Source organism: Sus scrofa, chromosome 14 (genome assembly GCF_000003025.6).
Source record: "Sus scrofa isolate TJ Tabasco breed Duroc chromosome 14, Sscrofa11.1, whole genome shotgun sequence".
NCBI classification, from domain to species: domain Eukaryota; kingdom Metazoa; phylum Chordata; class Mammalia; order Artiodactyla; family Suidae; genus Sus; species Sus scrofa.
In genome coordinates this window covers 44,096,380-44,115,478 of record NC_010456.5, presented here as the reverse complement: position 1 = coordinate 44,115,478, position 19,099 = coordinate 44,096,380, and the positions used below count along the sequence as shown (strand labels likewise).

At 47.4% G+C, this 19,099-nt stretch overlaps 2 protein-coding genes and 1 long non-coding RNA gene across 5 annotated transcripts in view; 1 reads left to right on the top strand and 2 right to left on the bottom strand.

The window, feature by feature from the left end:
* Nucleotides 928-1,603, bottom strand: LOC102159997. Its single transcript, XR_307476.3, has 2 exons — nt 1,425-1,603; nt 928-1,201 (listed from the first exon to the last, which is right to left on the bottom strand). It is a non-coding gene; the product is annotated as an uncharacterized LOC102159997 (long non-coding RNA).
* TFIP11 (tuftelin interacting protein 11) lies at nt 1,719-18,453 on the top strand. 3 transcript variants are annotated; one of them, XM_021072205.1, is made up of 13 exons: nt 1,719-1,823; nt 3,760-3,977; nt 8,930-9,083; nt 9,402-9,558; nt 10,885-11,012; nt 11,441-11,593; nt 13,300-13,824; nt 13,946-14,052; nt 14,618-14,786; nt 15,172-15,415; nt 16,014-16,156; nt 16,608-16,773; nt 18,044-18,452. In XM_021072205.1, the coding sequence occupies exons 2-13, from the start codon at nt 3,769-3,771 to the stop codon at nt 18,397-18,399; spliced, it is 2,511 nt and encodes an 836-aa protein (XP_020927864.1). In that variant the 5' UTR covers nt 1,719-1,823; nt 3,760-3,768; the 3' UTR covers nt 18,400-18,452.
* SRRD (SRR1 domain containing) overlaps nt 17,481-19,099 on the bottom strand; it is a 24,437-nt gene continuing 22,818 nt past the window's right edge. The window contains 1 exon segment of the mRNA XM_005670776.3: nt 17,481-18,735. Within this exon segment, the coding sequence (XP_005670833.2) occupies nt 18,514-18,735 (222 nt within the window). The 3' untranslated portion in view covers nt 17,481-18,513.

The window sequence follows — 19,099 nt, the reverse complement described above, 5'->3', positions numbered from 1 at the left end:
TCCACAAATATTCCTTCTCCAGGAATGGAGTGGAGAATCCATTTGGTGAAGTAAATACACTAGCATCAGTCCTTCAAGATCAAAGTAACTGCAGATCCATAAAATCTGCTTTCAAGCTAGGGACATTGCTTAAGAGAAGTTGGTCTTTTATTTTTTGCTTTGACCTATAAACAGATGCATAAACATTTTCAGGCCTAAGCTTTATCTAAATGAGTTTATCTTGTCTGCATCTTTCCCTCACTCTGCTCTCTCACTCTGTAAGACTTCCTCTCCCTGGCATTCTCTACAAAAACTTCACTTTCTAGGTTCTTTCCTGAGTACAAAATGTGTAGTATATGTCTATGTATCAGGCACATGGACGGGGCATGTCACTGGGGATACAGGGACCATTAAGTTACAGTCCTCATTCCCAAGAAGCTGGCATGTAATTGCCTTTATATAAGATCCCATTTAAAAACCATGGGAACTTAGACCCAAGTTTTTTTTTCATTTGTTTGTTTTCTTTTTGGTCTTTTTAGGGCTGCTCCCCCGGCATATGGAGGTTCCTAAGCTAGGGGTCCAGTTGGAGTTGTAGTGGCCGGCCTATGCCACAGCCACAGCAACGCTGGATCTGAGCCTCGTCTGTGACCTACACCACAGTTCACTGTAATGCCAGATCCTTAACCCACTGAGTGAGGCCATGGATTGAACCCGTGTCTTCATGGATGCTAGTCAGGTTGGTTAACTGCTGAGCCACAATGGGAATTCCTTAGATTTGACTCCAAGTCCAGTGCTCTGTGTATACTCTAACAGTGCCTCCTGATCTTTTTATCATACAGAGAAAGAGAAAACAAGCAAAAGTTAACAGCTAACGCTCCCTAAAAAATTAACAGCTAACGCTCCCTAAGTACCTATGTACCTATGTACCAGGTACAGTTTTAATTGCAAGCATATTTTATTTCATTGAATGCTAAACCATTTTGCAGAGGACAAAACTGAGGCTTAGAGAGATGTAATTAATGCCTTGTCCCACGGCCACGGTTCCTCAGTGATAGCGTTGAGATTGGAATTCCAGAGCCTGTGCGCCGACACAGAGTCCAGGGCTGGCGAGGGATTCTCTGGGGGTGCCTGGTTCTCCTTTGTTCCTTGGACCGCAGAAGCCTAGCAGTGTAGGCACTCAGTACACTTTTTATTAGATCCGTGAATAGATTTATTTACCAACCTGTTGGAAAGGAAGAAAATGGAAAGATATCCTGGAGGGAATACTTGGGAACTCTAGAGTTTGCCCATTCACCCCTTCACTCCCTCAAACATTTGTATAAAACAACTACTTATAAAAGTGCCTAAGACGGTGCTTGTACTTAACACCTAAATATCCAAGAGGCAGTCTAGACATTCATTATTCCTATTTAAATGCCGTGTCCTGCCCCCCCACTGTCTCTCACACAACTGTTCCTTGAGCTTGTCCTATATCCCCATTTGGCAGATTTAGAACGTCAGGCTGGCAAAGGAGTCTCTCTAGGCCAGGGTGACTCGACGACGTCCACACCAGTCGTCACAGGCTGGAAGTCGCCACGAAGCGGGGGGGTGGGGGTGGGGGTGGGGCAGACGAATTAGTCCTCAGCCATTCCGGGCCCCGAAAATCCTATCTAACAGCTCAGCCGCTTTAGAGCCAAAGGCGCCCGTAGCGTTCCCTTGCTGCCATGGCAACCCACACAACATTTCCGCCTTCGAGTAACGACATTTCCGGTGCGCCGGTCGCGGCACATCCGGGTTCCGCCCCGAAGCGGCGCGCTTCTTTTGCGGAGCTGGAGGCTGTATTCGTAACGCCGGGCACTGGAGAGGTGAGCGGGGCTTGGAAGCGGGCAGGGGAGCACCGGAGGGAGTTCGCGCTGGTGGGAGTGGTGGCTCCGGGAAGTGGGCCTTGGCCTTGCCCGTTGCGCTTCACTTTCGCAGACAGCTCTGCGGAGGCGGGGAGAAGAGGGGCCGCTCCGGGTTACCGGGCAGTTGGGGGCTTGGGCAAAGTTAGGTACGGAGCCTCCACCGTGAGGCCTGGGTTGCACGGCAGCTGGACCCTGGAGCCCTGGCTTCAGGCCCACCTGATTTCAGGCCCACCTGGTTTCGAGCCTTGCCAGCCGAGAACCTAGAGCAAGTTGTTTAAATTCTCTGCTTCGTTTTACTTAAGCTTGGAGGCGCTAGTAGTTATCTCTCTCTCCAGATGTCTTGATGTTTACATTAGATTATTGACCTGAAGCGTCCAGCAAGTACCTAGCACCTATCGAGGTCTCTCTTACTGATGACAACTCTGGTTATTACCATGCTCTGGGCCCAGGGAAGCAGTGTTGTGTGAGGGACTCCCGCCTCCTCTGAGAATATTTACCTTTTTTGAGCGCCTGGGTGAGGTTAGGACCGGCAGCACCCAACCAGTGCACCTTTGAGTAGAATGAGCAGGGGAAACTTTGTAACAGAGCTGACCAGTTTGACACTGCCTGTGGAAGTAGCGAGCTCCTTTCCTTGAAGGCTGCTTTCCGTGGCTGCTAGACAGGAATCACTGCTGTCCTATTGAATGTATGACTGTGTGGGGACTCGTGCTTGGCACTTCATCTAATACTCATACACTGAGTACCTGGTAGAGAGGGGGTTTGAACTCAGGCTGTGATTTTAGCACCTGGTTTCACAATCACTTTGTGAGGTTCATTCCCTAATTCAGTAACAGGAAGGGCAATGAACCTAATCATGGGATTACAGTAACAGCTGTTTCTGGAGCCCTTAATGTGAGCTGTTTTTTTAGGCCCCATCTCATTGAATCTGCATCATAAGCATTCTCTAAGGTTGGTACTGTAGTTTAACTGTTCAAGAGACAGCTGAATCTCATCACCCAGCTACCACGTGTTTTCTAATTCACAGCTAGTCCGACTGTTAAGGTAGTGTTTGTAATTACTGCCTTCTAGCTCCTCAGGAGAAGTTCCTGTTTGGGGAGGAAAATTAAGTCTAAGAGTCTCATCAAGTAATGTATTCAGAAACCATTTCATAAAAAGATCACTTTGCTGTGACTGTCAAAGGTTTAGATAAAACTCTTTACCCAACATAGGAAAAATAATAAAAATCTGGGATCCGGTAAAATGTCTATCCAATTTCTGAGGCAACAGTACGTAGGATAGCATACTTAGTTCTTTTATGTGGTTTGTGTGTATGTGAGTGTATACAATTGATGTTTTACAACATTGACTAGGACAAGGAAATAACATGCTTAAGAATCACATGGACTGGGAGTTCCTGTCTTGGCTCAGTGGTTATCTAATCTGACTAGGAAACATGAGGTTGTGGGTTCGATCCCTGGCCTTGCTCAGTGGGTTAAGGATCCGGCGTTGCTGTGAGCTGTTGTGTATATGGTGCAGACGCAGCTCGGATCCTAAGTTACTGTGACTGTGGAGTAGGCCAGTGGCTACAGCTCCAATTTGACCTCTAGCCTGGGAACTTCCATACGCTGCGGAAGTGGCCCAAGAAATGGCAAAAAAATGTAAAAAAATTAAAAAAATAAAATGAAATACTTAAAAAAAACCACATGACTGTTGGGACTATTTTGTTCCACCTGTCTTAGTACATATTGTTTTTTGAAAGGATTTAGTGTCTGCTTTATTGAATTGTAACAACAATTTTGGTGAACTTGGAGTTTGGAGGAAGTTCTGAAGGCAGCAGGGAGTAGGGACTCACAGGGAAGCCTTCTGCTGATGCTTGCAGGACTTGTCACAGACTATACTTTTTCATCCCTTCCTTTAGTGACAGGTCATGTCTCTATCCCACTTGTACCGGGACGGAGAAGGCCACATGGATGATGACGAGGATGAGCGGGAGAACTTTGAGATCACCGACTGGGATCTCCAGAATGAATTCAACCCTAACCGGCAGCGCCACTGGCAGACCAAGGAAGAGGCCACCTACGGAGTGTGGGCAGAGCGTGACTCAGATGAAGAGAGGCCCAGCTTTGGAGGCAAACGGTATGGCTGGCATGGGCTGCTTCCCCAGGAGTTGGGGAACTACCCCACTAAGCATCTGTCTCTCCTAGCCCCACTAAGTCCCTTAGCTGCATCATCAGCCAGGGAGCCAGTTCCTCTTTAGGCTTGGGTGCTGGCCTCTCACTGACTGGGTCATCAGTTGGTGTTAATTGAGCAATTATGTGTATTAGGCCTTGTGCTTTAGGCCCAGTCCTTGCTTTCCAGGAGCTGCAACTCTGGCTGTTGGAGACGGGCATTGATCAACAGCAGAAGTGGAAGTCTGTAACTGATTGAGGACCTGAGGGGGGACCTATTTTAGGGTGTTTGACCTATTCGGGAGGTTAGGGAAGATGGAGAATCAGGGCAGCACCGGTAAACAAAGGCCTTTGCTGGGAGGCAGCAGGGAATCCAAGAGGACATGAGACGTTGTGAGCTGGAGAGGGAAGGGGTGTCATCTGAGAAAGAGGCCTTGGGTCTGTGTGGAGAGGGTGTGACATGCGGGGAGGGGGCGTGTTTGAAGATCCTTTTGCTCAGGTGCAGGCTCGGGGTTGAGCCACAGTGGAAGAGGGGCCTCTGTGAGGAGGCCCGGGCCAGGCAGTAGTAGAGACCAGGGCTGGGCTGGTGGCAGGGGATGAGGACTGGGACTGAAAGCCCCCTCCTCAGCGTGGAGTTGCCTGTGTTGGCTGCAGCTTGCCTGACCAGAGTGTGTAGCAGGTTTGGCTTTGTCTTTCTGTCCCCACCTGAGGCCTGGAGGCTCCAACCCATTGCAATTGTACATTTTTGACAAAGGAGGCTGGGAGTTCCCACTGTGGTTCAGCGGGTTAAGAACACAACCTAGTGTCCCTGAGGATGTGGGTTTGATCCCTGTCCTTGCTCATGGGGTTAGGGATCCAGTGTGGCAGTGGCTGTGGTGTAGGCTGGCAGCTCAACTCCAATCTGACCTAGCCTGGGAACTTCCATATGCCACAGGTGTGGCTATAGAAAGAAAAAAACAAACCAACAGAAAAAAGGAGGTTGGGAGAAAGAGCAGAAATCAGTGCGACCTCTTCTCATCTGTAAGAAATCTAAAGTGAATGATGACTAGATCAGGGATCAAGAATTTTATGTCTATAAGATAGTAATGGCCTTCACTGCTTCCTTGTTCAGGCGTGGTCTCTATTACCCTGCTTACAAGAGAAAGGTGCCATTATTATCATCCCATTTTACAGATTAAGAAACTGTGGCCAGGAGTTGCCTGGTGGCCTAACAGTTAATTATATGGCATTGTCACTGCTGTGGCATGGTTTCAATCTCTGGCCTGGGAACGTCTATATGTTTCTGCCATGGCCAAAAAAAGGAAAGAAAAAAACTCCAGCCAAAAGTCGTACAGCTAAACTGTTAGAATCTGGACCTTACTCTACATTTGGGCTCTTATATTGCACCTCTAGGAGAATATTCTCTTAGTTTTATTGCTGCCATGGAGAGGTTTCTTTACGAGGTTAGTCATTTTATAAAGCATCACCTTATTTTGCAATACTCTTGGGGACTTTCCTTGTTTGATTTTTGTGCTTGAAATAGTGTCTGAAACAAATGCTTTGTTTTTCTTTTTCCTTTTTTGGCCACCTCACGTCAGAAGGAGTTACCAGGCCAGGGATCAGATTGGAGCTACACTTGTAACCTATGTTGTTGCTGCAGCCATGCTGGGCCCTTAACCCCCTATGCTGGGCTAGGGATCAAACCTGCATTGCAGTGCTCCAGAGACAACAGTGATCCCATTGTGCTTACAGTGGGAACTCCTTGTGTTTATTTTTAAAAGAAAAAAAAAATTTTGAGTTCCCTTGAGGCACAGCAGGCTGAGGATCTGGCATTGTCACTGTAGTGCCTTGGGTTGCTGCTCTGGCATGGGTTTGATCACAGGCCTGGGAACATTCACATGCTACAGGCATGGCCAGAAGAAAATTTTGTTTTTTTAATTGAAGTATATTTGATTTACAGTGTTGTGTTAATTGGTTTATCATAGGACACTGAATATGGTTCTCTGTGCTGTACAGGACCTTGTTTATCCTCTCCACGTATAATAGCTGCATTTGCTAACCCCAGCCTCTCACTCCACCCCCTTGGCAACCACAAGTCTTTTCCATGAATTTGTTTCTTTTCTGTAGATAGGTTCATTTGTGCCACATGTTAGATTCCAGATATAAGTGAAATCATATGGTATTTGTCTCTTTCTGACCTGCTTCATTTGATACAATTAGTATGAGAGTCTCTAGTTCTATCCACGTTGCTGCAAATGGCGTTATTTTGTTCTTTTTTATCACTGAGTGGTATTCCATTGTGCATATGTACCACATCTTCTTAATCCATTCCCCTGTTGCAGGACATTTAGGTTGTTTCTATGTCTTGACTATTGTGACTAGTACTGCAATGAACATAGGAGTGCGTGTATAATTTTCCTTGAAATCTTTGTCTGGATATATGCCCAGGAGTGGGATTGCTAGATCATCTGGTAGTTCTATATTTAGTTTTCTGCTGTACCTCCATACTGTTTTCCATTGTGGTGGGACCAGTTTACATTCCCACCAACAGTGTAGGAGGGTTCCCTTTTCTCCACACCCTCTCCAGCATTTGTGATGCCATTCTGACAAGTGTGCAGTTGTACCACATTGTAGTTTTGATTTGCATTTATTGAATAATTATTGATGAGCTTTTTTTTTTTTTTTTTTTTTTTTGCTGTTGAGTTGTATGAGTTGTGTGTATTTTGGAAATTAAGCGTTGCATCATTTGAAACCATTTCCTACCATTCTGTAGTTTGTCTTTTTGCTTTTTTTATGGTTTCCTTTGGTGTGCAAAAGCTTGTCAGCTTGATTAGGTCCCATTGGTTTATTTTTGTTTTTATTTCTGTTATCTTTGGAGACTGACTTAGGAAAACATTTGTACCATTGATGTCAGAGAATGTTTTGCCATGTTCTCTTCTAGGAGTTTGATGGTGTCTTATGTTTAAGTCTTTAAGCTATTTTGAGTTTATTTTTGTGTATGGTATGAGGATGTGTTCTAGTTTCATTGATTTACTGTCCATTTTTCCCAGCACCACTTCCTGAAGAGACTGTCTTTTTCCCATTTTATAGTCTTGCCTCCTTTGTCAAAGGTTAATTGACCACATGTCCAGGTTTATTTCTGGGTTCTGTATTCTGTTCCATTGATCTGTATGTCTGTTTTTGTACCAGTACCATACTGTGTTGATTACTGTAGCTTTGTAGTATTGTCTGAAGTCTGGGAAAGTTATGCCTCCTGCTTGGTTTTTGTTCTTCAGGATTTCTTTGGCAATTCTGGGTCTTTTATGGTTCCATATACATTTTTGGATTGTTTGTTCTAGTTCTGTGAAAAATGTCATGGATAATTTGATAGGGATTGCATTGAACCTGTAGATTGCTTTGGGTAATGTGGCCATTTTAATGATATTAATTCTTCCAATCCAGGAGCATGAAATATCTTTCCATTTCTTTGAATTTCTGTAGTTAATTTCTTTTTTTTTTTTTTATGCTTTTTAGGGCCACACTTGTGGCCTATGGAAGTTTCCAGGCTAGGGGTCAAATCACAGCAACATCAGATCCGCATCTGTTGACCCACACCACAGCTCATGGCAAGACCAGATCCTTAACCCACTTAGTGAGGCCAGGGATCAAACCTGCAACCTCATTGTTCCTAGTTGGATTTGTTTCCCCTGTGCCAAAATGGAAACTCCTCCATGATTAATGTTTTATAGTTCTTAGCATATAAGTCTTCCACCTCCTTAGTCAGGTTTATTCCTAGGTATTTAATTTTTTTTGAGTGCCATTTAAAAATGTTGTATTTTTATATTCCTTTTCTAATACTTAATCCTTAGTATACAGAAGTGCAACTGATTTTTGAACGTTAATCTTGTATCCTTGAATTTTTGCTGAATTTGTTGATCAGTTTGAGTAATTTTTGTGTGGCATCCTTAAGGTTTTCTATATATACTATCATGTCATCTGCATAGAGTGACAATTTTACCTCTTTTTTTTTTGGATACTTTTTATTTCTTTTGTCTGTCTGATTGCTGTGGCTAGGCCTTCCAATACTATGTTAAATAAAATTGGTGAGCGTGGACATCCTTGTCTTGTTCCAGATTTTAGTGGAAAGGCTTTCAGCTTTTCGCCATTGAGTATCATTCTGGCTGTGGGTTTGTCATGGATGGCTTTTACTGTGTTGAGATGTGTTCCCTCTATACTTGATTTGGTAAGAGTTGAATGGATGATCCAACTTGAATGGATGTTGAATTTTGTCAAATGCTTTTTCTGCACCTATTGAGATGATCATGTGGTTATTGTCTTTTTTGTTGTCGATGTGGTGTATCACATTGATTTGTGCACGGCGAACCATCCTTGTAAACTTGGGGTGAATCCCATTTGGTTATAATGTGTGATTTTTTTTTTGATGTCTTGTTGGATTTGGCTTGCTGATATTTTCTTGAGAATTTCCGTATCTATATTCATGAAAGATATTGACCTGTAATTTTCTCTTTTTTCTGGTTTTGGTGTAAATGCTTTTTAAAGTAAGTTAATTTTAAAAACGTAAAAGGAAGAGCTCCTGTTGTGATTCACTGGTAGTGAACATGACTAGTATCCATAAGGACGAGGGTTCGATCCCTGGCCCACTTAGTGGGTTAAGGATCTGGCACTGCCATGAGCTGTGGTGTAGGTCGAAGATGTGGCTCAGATCCGGCGTTGCTGTGGTTGTTGAGTAGGCCTACAGATACAGCTCCAGTTGAACCCTCTCGCCTGGGAACTTCCATATCCCACAGGTACAGCCCTCAAAAACAAAAAATAAAAAATAAAATGGATCCCACAAGGTCAACTCTAAGGAACTCTCTGGCCAGCAAGGTTTCTACATGGGATGGTTTCAGGAGAGTTCTTAATGACCCTATGGGCTGTGGGGCCTTGTGTTTTTACCTGCAGGGCTCGTGACTACTCGGCACCAGTCAACTTCATCAGTGCTGGGCTCAAGAAAGGGGCAGCAGAGGAGGCGGAGCTGGAAGATTCTGATGATGAAGAGAAACCTGTTAAGCAGGATGAATTTCCTAAGGATTTTGGACCAAAGAAGTTAAAAACGGTAGCCTCCTTATTGACGTGTTGTGACTTTAGTAATATCCCTGGAGCATCTTTGTGGTGCAAGCATCTGCTCACAATTGGCGGGGGCGGGGGGCGGCGGCATTGTGTGGGTCTCCCTGTGGTAGTGCATCTCCCTGAGGGGTGATGTGTGCAGTGCAGTCTCTTCTATTCCCTAAGATGCATCAGAGGTAGGTTTGATTGGTGAGATATTTTTCATAATGCTCTGTGACTGCCAGGTCATGCTCCCATCAGCTAAGCTTGCTTTATTACGTTTTCCTTCTTTTTCTATTAACTAAACTTTGATTTTTCTCCTTTTCAGGGTGGTAACTTTAAACCCAGTCAGAAAGGTTTTGCAGGAGGAACCAAGTCGTTCATGGATTTTGGCAGCTGGGAAAGACACACAAAAGGAATTGGACAGAAGCTGCTTCAGAAGATGGGCTATGTCCCTGGAAGGGGCCTTGGGAAGAATGCACAAGGTGTGGCAGTCCCACCCCACAGTCTTGCACTTGCTGTCAGGCAGAGGTGGGAAGAGCAGGGAGGGCAGTGGCCTCCTCTTTTCTGCTTTTTCACTGTTCGGAGGGCTGGGACCCTGCAGCCTGTTCTGCCAGCACAGATGCTGTGCTCTATGCTTCATGCTTTATCAGAACTCAAGTTACATAAAATACTTGTTTCGGCAGGAGGGAGAGGTTAGGGTTTAAATCAGGCTGACAGGCTGAGAACAGGCTTCTTTCTAGCCTGCCCGGTGTTTCTAAAAAATCAAACTGGTTGCCAATATTTAAAAAGCAGACAGTTTCACTTCCATTCTAGAGTTGCCTGGCAGTGACTGGTTTAGCTGAGTCCTTGCTGTCCCAGTCAGCACCCAAGGCCTTCTCCTGGAAGCTGCCTCCACACTCCCCTTTTACTCCAGCCCACTTTCCCTGTTCATATTAATGTTCCTGGACCCTAAAGGCATATGAGTTTGGACTCTTGCTCATGCGGGGGCAGGACAGGTAACTATTTTTTAGTTTTGCAAAAAGCCAGTTACCTGTCCTTCAGGAATATCAGTAAAACATCAGGTGTTGCCTTTTGTTTTACAACACTCACCAGTGGGATGTCATCAGTAGTATTCTCTGTAATTCAGATTCAGCCCCTAGGTATTATAAAGTTAGATATGGATTGTGGGTTGAAAACATCAGCCGTATGAAGAATCCATGGACTTGAGTGGCAATGGCATGGGAGTGAGGGAAGTGTGCTAATTGGGATTTCAACAGTACTAGCTGGAAGGGGCCTGGTAGGAAGTCTGGGGTGTGGCAGTTCTTCACTGAAATGCAGTCCTGTTTGTAAACTTTTACAAGAAAAATACTTATTTTCCAGGCTTAAACTTGTTATAGCTCATAGGAGATATGAACTCCTAAGTAAAATAGGTGGAGTTTCATATTAAATGGCAGCTTCACCTTACTTCAGTCAGAATCAATATAATATCTGAATTAATGGGCTTCCAAATGAGCAGAGTATAGAATCTAATTTGCCTGAGATCCCAGTTATAAAATATTCCTGTCCACTAAAAAAAAACCAACAAGTCCAAGTAGAAATGGAAGTCTGTATTTAGGATACAAACAATATCAGCACACTGTTTTGTGGCAGCACACACGCTCAGAAGCTTCTGGCCACACAGGAGCCAAACGGTGTCGTGAGGGCAGAAGCATGTTTCCTTCCTGGGTAGCATGTTACTGTGTGTGAGGACCAGGAGTGTGGTCTCCCTGAGTGGCTCACTCACAAGAACTGCTGTGATCTGAAGTCTGTCTTTTGCTGCAACTTGCCAGGTATCATTAACCCAATTGAAGCCAAGCAGAGAAAGGGGAAAGGCGCGGTGGGGGCGTATGGCTCAGAGCGCACCACCCAGTCCCTGCAGGACTTCCCCGTGGTTGACTCTGAGGAAGAAGCTGAGGAGGTGAGTCAGGAGATGGGCTGGATTCTGTCTCTGCCTCTTGGGACTGTTGTTTGCTCATTTGTTCACTCGGCCAGTGTTTAGAGGTCGCTTGCACAGCAGGTGCCAGACACTGCTGAAGGCTGGTGTCCTGCCGTGACCAGGCGTGGAGCCTGGTGGACAGGGAGCAGTAAAAAAGTAACCACGGTGTGGTTAGAAAGAGCAGTTGTGCCAGGAAGTACTCAGAAGAAAGTAGGTTGGCTATGTGGGGAAGGGGTCTGAGCCTCAGTATTTGTAAGGCAGGGAGTGGGCATCAAGCAGTGTCTTTGGATGGTCTTAGTGTTATGGAGGGACGGTGCTTAGCATGGTGTTCTGAAAGCCTCAGTGTCCCCACTTGCGGGAAAAAGTGGCCCTTTCTTGTTGTGATGGACTATGTTATATTCTTGATTCAGGAATTTCAGAAGGAGCTGAGCCAGTGGAGGAAAGACCCCAGCGGAAGCAAGAAGAAGCCCAAATACTCTTACAAGACAGTGGAAGAGTTAAAAGCCAAGGGCAGAATTAGCAAGAAGCTCTCTGCTCCCCAGAAAGAGATTTCTCAGGTCAAGGTATGGGGGGCCCATGGACACCTGGTCCAGGATGGAGGCTTGCAAGACACACACACAGTTAACCACAGCAGCATCAGTCACCCAACACTTGCTCATAAGGTTCCTGTGGGTCTTCTGGGCAGGCTTTCTTGTGTGTCCTGCTTTCTTGCGTGGCAGTAGCCTCTGCCCATTTCCTGCACTCCCATTTAGGCTCATTGTTGTTCCTACCCTGTGCCAGGTGCTCTTCACTACACTACAGTGCTAAATCCAGCACTCCAGCTCTGCAGCTTGCTGTCCGTGAATTCAGTGATGTTCGTGGTATTCTGTTGCTTCATCTTTAACTTTTGTGGTTTTGTTGAGAGCAGGTTAGCCTTATCTTTGTGGGGTTTTTTGTTTTGGTCTTTTGTCTTTTTAGGACCGCACCCACGGCATACGGAAGTTCCCAGGCTAGGGATCTAATTGGAGCTGTAACAGCTGGCCTACGCCAGAGCCACAGCAACACCAGATCGAGCCGCGTCTGCAACCTACACCACAGCTCACAGCAACGCTGGACCCTTAACCCATTGAGCGAGGCCAGGGATTGAACCTGCAACCTCATAGTTCCTAGTCACATTCATTTCTGCTGCGCCAAGATGGGAACTCCTGTTTTAGACTTTTTAAAATGATAGATTCCTAGAAGTACAGTCACCAGGTTAGAGAATAGGAAGGTTGCTCTCACTCACTGTGACCAGGAGTGGGCCCTCAGCCTTGAACTTAACATTAGACTTTTAGCCTCTGTTCTGTCCATGCAGTCTCTGCGTTCTCCCTCACTGTCCCAAGTAGCCAGAGAACTGTGGTGACAGGTATCTCTTGTAGTTTGTCGTAGGAGATTGTGTGTGTCATGGAACCCAAAGTCTGGAGTGGGGTTCTCAAAGGTCAAGGTGTTGTGTATCAGGTTATTTGGGGACCTGGTAGGAAATGCAGATATTTAAGATACAGCTGGAGGTTTTGCCTCAGAGATCTGGCTGGGCCCGAGGGCTCATGCTTGTTATCTTTCCCCAGGTGATGCTAACTTATATACTCTAAAGTGGTGGCGGTACTTCTGTTACTGTATAGACATGATCACATCTCCTCAGTCTTCTTCAGACATTGAAATTAGCTCATCTCCTTGGGTGCCTTTGTGGGTTTTGTATGTTTCATGTTATTTTAAAATTAAAAAAAAAAAAAGCTATTACAGAGCAACATGCAATACATTTTAGAAAATTAGGAAATACAGAGGCGAAACTATTAAAAATATTTTCCTTCCCGTAAATGACCAATGATATACATCCTTCCAGATCTTTTTGTCTAAATATGCATGTTTTTTACCCAAATGACATTTTAATGGTATATGGTGTCTTATTGCCTGTTTTGGTCCGTATAGCTTGTGCTTTCCATGGCAACATATTTTCATCAACTTAATTGTCCATACTCAAATTTTAGCAGTTGTCCTACAAAGTCTCTTCCATCTGGTTTGTCCTGAGGGACCTAGTCCAGAACCGCCCGTTGCATCTGATTGTTCCATCCTTCTGACGTCATGCAGCCCAGGCCTCACTTTGATGAACACTGCCCTTCTCCAGGTCTGCTGAATGGCCTAGTTTCTATGCTTTCCCACCAGCACCTCGCCTTCCTTGGGCTTAGGTGTGTGTCTAGTAGGGCAGCAGTGCTAAGTGTTAATAACCTGCATCCCCTCTGCCGCCTTCTCCAAGGTCATAGACATGACGGGCCGGGAGCAGAAGGTCTACTATAGCTACAGCCAGATCAGCCACAAGCACAATGTCCCAGATGACGGGCTCCCACTGCAGTCACAGCTGCCCCAGCCCGGCAAGGAGGCCAAGGCCCCCGGCTTTGCGCTGCCAGAGCTGGAGCACAACCTGCAACTGCTCATTGAGCTCACGGAGCAGGAGATCATCCAGAACGACCGGCAGCTGCAGTACGAGCGTGATATGGTGGTCAACCTGTCCCACGAGCTAGAGAAGATGGCAGAGGTGCTGGAGCACGAAGAGCGGGTCATCTCCAACCTAAGCAAGGTCCTGGAGATGGTGGAGGAGTGCGAGCGGCGCCTGCAGCCCGGCTGCAGCAACCCCCTCACCCTGGACGAGTGTGCCCGCATCTTTGAGACCCTGCAGGACAAGTACTACGAGGAGTACAGGATGTCCGACCGTGTGGATCTGGCTGTGGCCATCGTCTACCCGCTGATGAAGGACTACTTCAAGGAGTGGGACCCCCTCAAGGTGACTGGGCGGGAGGCTCATGTGCTGCCTCTTGTCTGGGGCAGTTCTGGGCTTTGAGAGGAGGTCTGGAGGGTGAGGGCCCAGCCCCAGCCTGCTACCTCAGCTGCCGTTTTCTCCTCAGGACTGTACTTACGGCACGGAGATCATCTCCAAGTGGAAAAGCCTCCTGGAGAATGACCAGCTCTTGTCCCACGGTGGGCAGGACCTCTCGGCAGACGCCTTTCACAGGTACTCCTGGTGGGGCTGGCACCGCTCTGGGAATTGACATTCATTCGCTAGTTCACCTGAGGCTTGTTGCGTGGCTATTGGGGATGTGCCTCTCACGTCTCCAGGAGGTGGGGAAGGCAGGTGCTAAGTAAACAAGTGGACAGATAAGTGGGCTGCAGGCTGGGAAGAATGACAAGGATGCCCACCTGGGATGGGTGGGGGGTGTTGGGGGCAGAGGTCTCTCAGGAGGTGACGTTCAAGCTATAATCCAAAGGGTGGGTGGCATCGGCTGTGCAGGGAGAGCTCTAGGTGGGGAAGCACATGATGACACTTGGAGGGGACCCTGCGACCCAGCAGCAATCCTGCCAGGGAGGCAGGCACCAAGGAGACAGGCCCCAAGGCCAAGTGGGTGCTCAGCACGGAAGATGCAAGCTCACGTCTGGCTGATATGTGGGCTGGCCTCTCGGTTTCCTGTGCTGGGTTGCCGTGCTCTTGCCATTTTCAATTCTCATTTTCAGGGTTGGTGGCAATGTTCATTGCATACGTGGCAACCAATCTGTGCATTTAACCATCCTTTCTTGCACAGGCTGATATGGGAAGTCTGGATGCCTTTCGTTCGAAATATCGTCACTCAGTGGCAACCAAGGAACTGTGACCCAATGGTGGACTTTCTGGATAGCTGGGTGCACATTATTCCCGTGTGGATCTTGGATAACATACTGGACCAGCTCGTCTTCCCCAAGCTGCAGAAGGAGGTAGGGCCAGTCGTGGGAAAGAGCTGTCGTCAGGAAGCATGGGGTCTTGTTTAGGATTTCTCTTCATTCTCTCACTGCTGTTAAGATGCCTGGAATTAACAGAACTTGTCAACATAGTTATTGCTCTGTAATGCTAACTCTAGTTCTTTGCCCCAAAGCCCCCCTTAATAGGTTTCCTTAATAAACTTAGAATTGTGCCATTTCTGAGATAATACATGTATGGGCATATGTGTGAGTCACTGTCCCTGTTTAGGGGAAATGTCATGGAGTCTGGGGCCCCCTTGCATGCACAAAGGACTGTGGACCTCAGCCAGCAGAGCACGGGGCTTCGTGTGACTGCCCACAGGCCACCATAACTGCTGCTTGCTCCCCACTCCTCCTGCAGGTGGAAAACTGGAACCCACTGACGGACACGGTTCCCATCCACTCCTGGATCCACCCGTGGCTGCCCCTCATGCAGGCGCGCCTGGAGCCGCTGTATTCCCCCATCCGCAGCAAGCTGGCCAGTGCCCTGCAGAAGTGGCACCCCAGCGACTCCTCTGCCAAGCTCATCCTCCAGCCCTGGAAAGACGTCTTCACCCCGGGCTCCTGGGAAGCATTCATGGTCAAGAACATAGTGCCCAAGCTGGGTAAGGAAAAGGGGGAAACACACCCAAGTACAGCAGCTTTGCTGTCCTGGTTTCTGAGGCCAGCAGTAATGATTATGGTTCTTAAAACATGGCCTTTGAATTCTGTGCAAAGGCTTATTATTATTAGCACATGATATTTCTCACCATGAAAGAGGTGCCATTTTGGGCACTAGGGCTGAATATTACTAACCAGGGTCCCTCTTGCAGTGACAAAGTCAGTGATTAGTCCAGAATGGGCTTTCGTGACAGTATAGCCACAGGTGATCTGAAACTTTTGTTGTATTGGATTCCAAATACGGAGCTATTTCTGGGAGTTCCCTTGTGGCTCAGCAGGTTACAGGTCCAGTGTTGTCACTACTGTGGCTCTGGTCACAGCTGTGTTGCAGGTTCGATCCCTGGCCTGGGAACTTTCATGTGCTGTGGGTGCAGCCAAAAAAAAAAAGTAAACATAGAGCTATTTCTGGATTAGAGAAGAAAGCAAGTTTTAAGAAGTGTTGTGTCAAGAGCTTAAAATTGACCTTTGAAAGCAGATCAAAGGCTGACACTGGTGACCTTGTGCTTCTGAGGCTTTGCCTTAGAGACTGGGTTTCTCTTCCAGGGATGTGCCTTGGGGAGCTGGTCATCAACCCCCACCAGCAGCACATGGATGCCTTTTATTGGGTCATCGACTGGGAAGGGATGATCTCTGTCTCCAGCCTGGTGGGGCTTCTTGAAAAGCACTTCTTCCCCAAGTGGCTTCAGGTACGCTGTTGAGCTTTGTGGAGGGGGCAGGGAAGAGCTGCTCTGCCCAGTCTGATTTGAGGCACCCAATCCAATAACTTTCAAATGGCAGTATTACAGTCACACAACGAAACTAAAGCACATGGTTAGGGTGCGATGAGTCAGGCAATAACAACAGCAACCACCCTGTGTTGAACGTTGCCATGTGCCCAGTGCTGTCCTAAACCCTCTGCACTATCCCCACTCCTCGCAGCAGCCCCTGGGCCAGGGACTGGCAGCTCTCGTGGGTATGGGAGTGACCAAGGCTCAGAGTTCACACATGAGGGCACTGAGTTACCCAGCTGACCCTGCTTGGCCCCTAAACCTCCCATAAGTGTCCCCAGGACCAGGACACAAAACAAGGCCTTGTGGAAGGTTTGCTCCTGTTGTTGCCCCTGTGGATGTGGGTTTCTCATTTGTTGCCTTATGGCAGGTGCTGTGCTCCTGGCTCAGTAACAGCCCAAATTACGAGGAGATCACCAAGTGGTACCTGGGTTGGAAATCCATGTTCTCAGACCAAGTGCTGGCGCACCCATCTGTTAAGGACAAGTTTAACGAGGCACTGGATATCATGAACAGGGCAGTGTCCTCCAATGTCGGTGAGTGGGGGTTCCATTTTGGAGGGCCTGGCCACGTAAACCACTTATAGGCAGGGTCCCCAGGTGCCTGGGGGGCTGCTAAAGGTGAAGCTCACTGTTGGCCTAGGACACACCGCCCGTGCACCATGCCCACCACGTGGTTAGCTATCTTCCCACCCCTGCTTTCCTGTGGCCGGGCTGCTGGACTCACATGTATGGTCTACCTCCAGGGCCCACCTTCGTCACCACTGTCTGTGCTAATGGCTTTTGTACACCTGCCCAGCCAGCATTGGGTACGCCACTGCAGTGTCACAACTCAGGGCGTGAGGTTGGGCAGACAGTCTGACACGTAGTAGTTGCTTAGCCACTCTCAGCCCATCTTTACCTGTAAAACAGTAATAGTGCCCACTTCTAGGTTTTACTAAGAACCTGGGGGATGCAGTTACTGTGGGTGGATAGCACTCAGTAGGTGGACTCTTTGGTGTGTCAGAAGTAGGCAGTTAACTATTCATTCACTCTCTGTGAGTGACTGCCTGGCTCAGGAGTCTGGGAGCCTAGTCAGCCAATCCAGTGTGAGTGTGCTTACATCTCAAAGCACAGGCCCCTGGAGCACCTAGTCTGACAGTGTTTCACAGACAAGCTCATTCAAGGTCACACAGCTAGAGTGGCAGCTGGGACTGTTGATGAGGCAGGTATATGTCCATGCTCTCTACTTACCCACAGCCTTCCAGGGGCATCAGTGGGCCACATTTATTTTCATATTCTACACTTTCTCCCTCAGTCACTTGACCCACAAGCCCCCAGAACTGTTCCCCATCTGTACCCCGCAGTTAACACTGGCCATTTGTGGTGCTGTAGTATCAGCTCCCCAGATACATTTAAATTTCTTCTTGGGTTAGAGCCTGTATAAGTAAGTTAGCTAGTACAAGCTGTATGTTTTCAGGGTTCTAAAAGCTGCCTCTTGAGAAGTGTGGGGTAAAAATTCTAGCAAGAAGGGAACAGAGTAGTGGCCAATGACTGTCAAGGTTTCTAGCCCTTAAGAATAAATCTGTTGCTGATATTTTATGTTGAATATTTAATAATTTCTGGTTATTATATTAACCAGAAATTTTCAGGTTAGCAGCTCCCTGTCCAAACTTGCCCCAGAGGTGCTTGGTCATCTTTGTGTCACTGAGGCACAGCTGCCCCTCAATGAGTCACAAGGAGGTCTTAGGCCTCTATGGCAGACCCAGGCCAAACCGATTTCTGCCGTGTTGGGACACCCCTCACCTGTCCTCTCTGGGTCTCCCAGGTGCCTACATGCAGCCTGGTGCGCGGGAGAACATCGCCTACCTCACCCACACGGAGCGGAGGAAGGACTTCCAGTACGAGGCCATGCAGGAGCGACGAGAGGCCGAGAACATGGCCCAGCGGGGCATTGGTGTGGCCGCCAGCTCCGTGCCCATGAACTTTAAAGACCTGATTGAGACCAAGGCTGAGGAGCACAACATCGTCTTCATGCCTGTCATTGGGAAGCGACACGAAGGCAAGCAGCTCTACACCTTCGGCCGCATCGTCATCTACATCGACCGGGGAGTGGTGTTCGTCCAGGGGGAGAAGACCTGGGTGCCCACCTCCCTGCAGAGCCTGATTGACATGGCCAAGTAGGCCACCCACCCAACACGGACATACTTGTGAATAAAATGCTATTTTAAATCTTAGCTGCCATAGTTCCTGTAACCTCCAGGATGGCTGCTTCTGCCTCAGCCACCAACAGACACGTTACAGGGTGTTCAAGTCAGTGGCTGAAGGCTCTTCTGTCTTATTCCTGATGATTTCAAGATCCTCACAGTCCTCGTAATCTGGTTCTTCCCGAAACGCCCAAGTGTCCATGGACAGTTGCGTTAGCTTTTGTACAGGAAACCAGTGGATGGAGGTGTCATTGAATACATCCACATACTGTGAAGTCTGAGGAAACGCCAGCTCCTCTAGTCCTTCCAAAATCTGAGCAGAAACATTCAAAAAGAAACATAATAGTCATGTAAACCCCAGCCTCCTGGGTTAGATTTCCATTTTACTGGTCACATCCCACGTCATCCTTTTTTTTTTTTTTTTTTTGGTCTTTTTGTCTTTTCTAGGCCCAGACCCGTGGCATATGGAGGTTCCCAGGCTAGGGGTCTGATTGGAGCTGTAGCCACCAGCCTACACCACGGCAACATGGGATCTGACCCGCGTCTGCAACCTACATCACAGCTCAACAGCAACACCAGATTCTTAACCCACTGAGTGAGGCCAGGGATTGAACCCACAATCTCATCGCTCCTAGTTGGATTCGTTAACCACTGAACCACAACAGGGACTCCTTTTT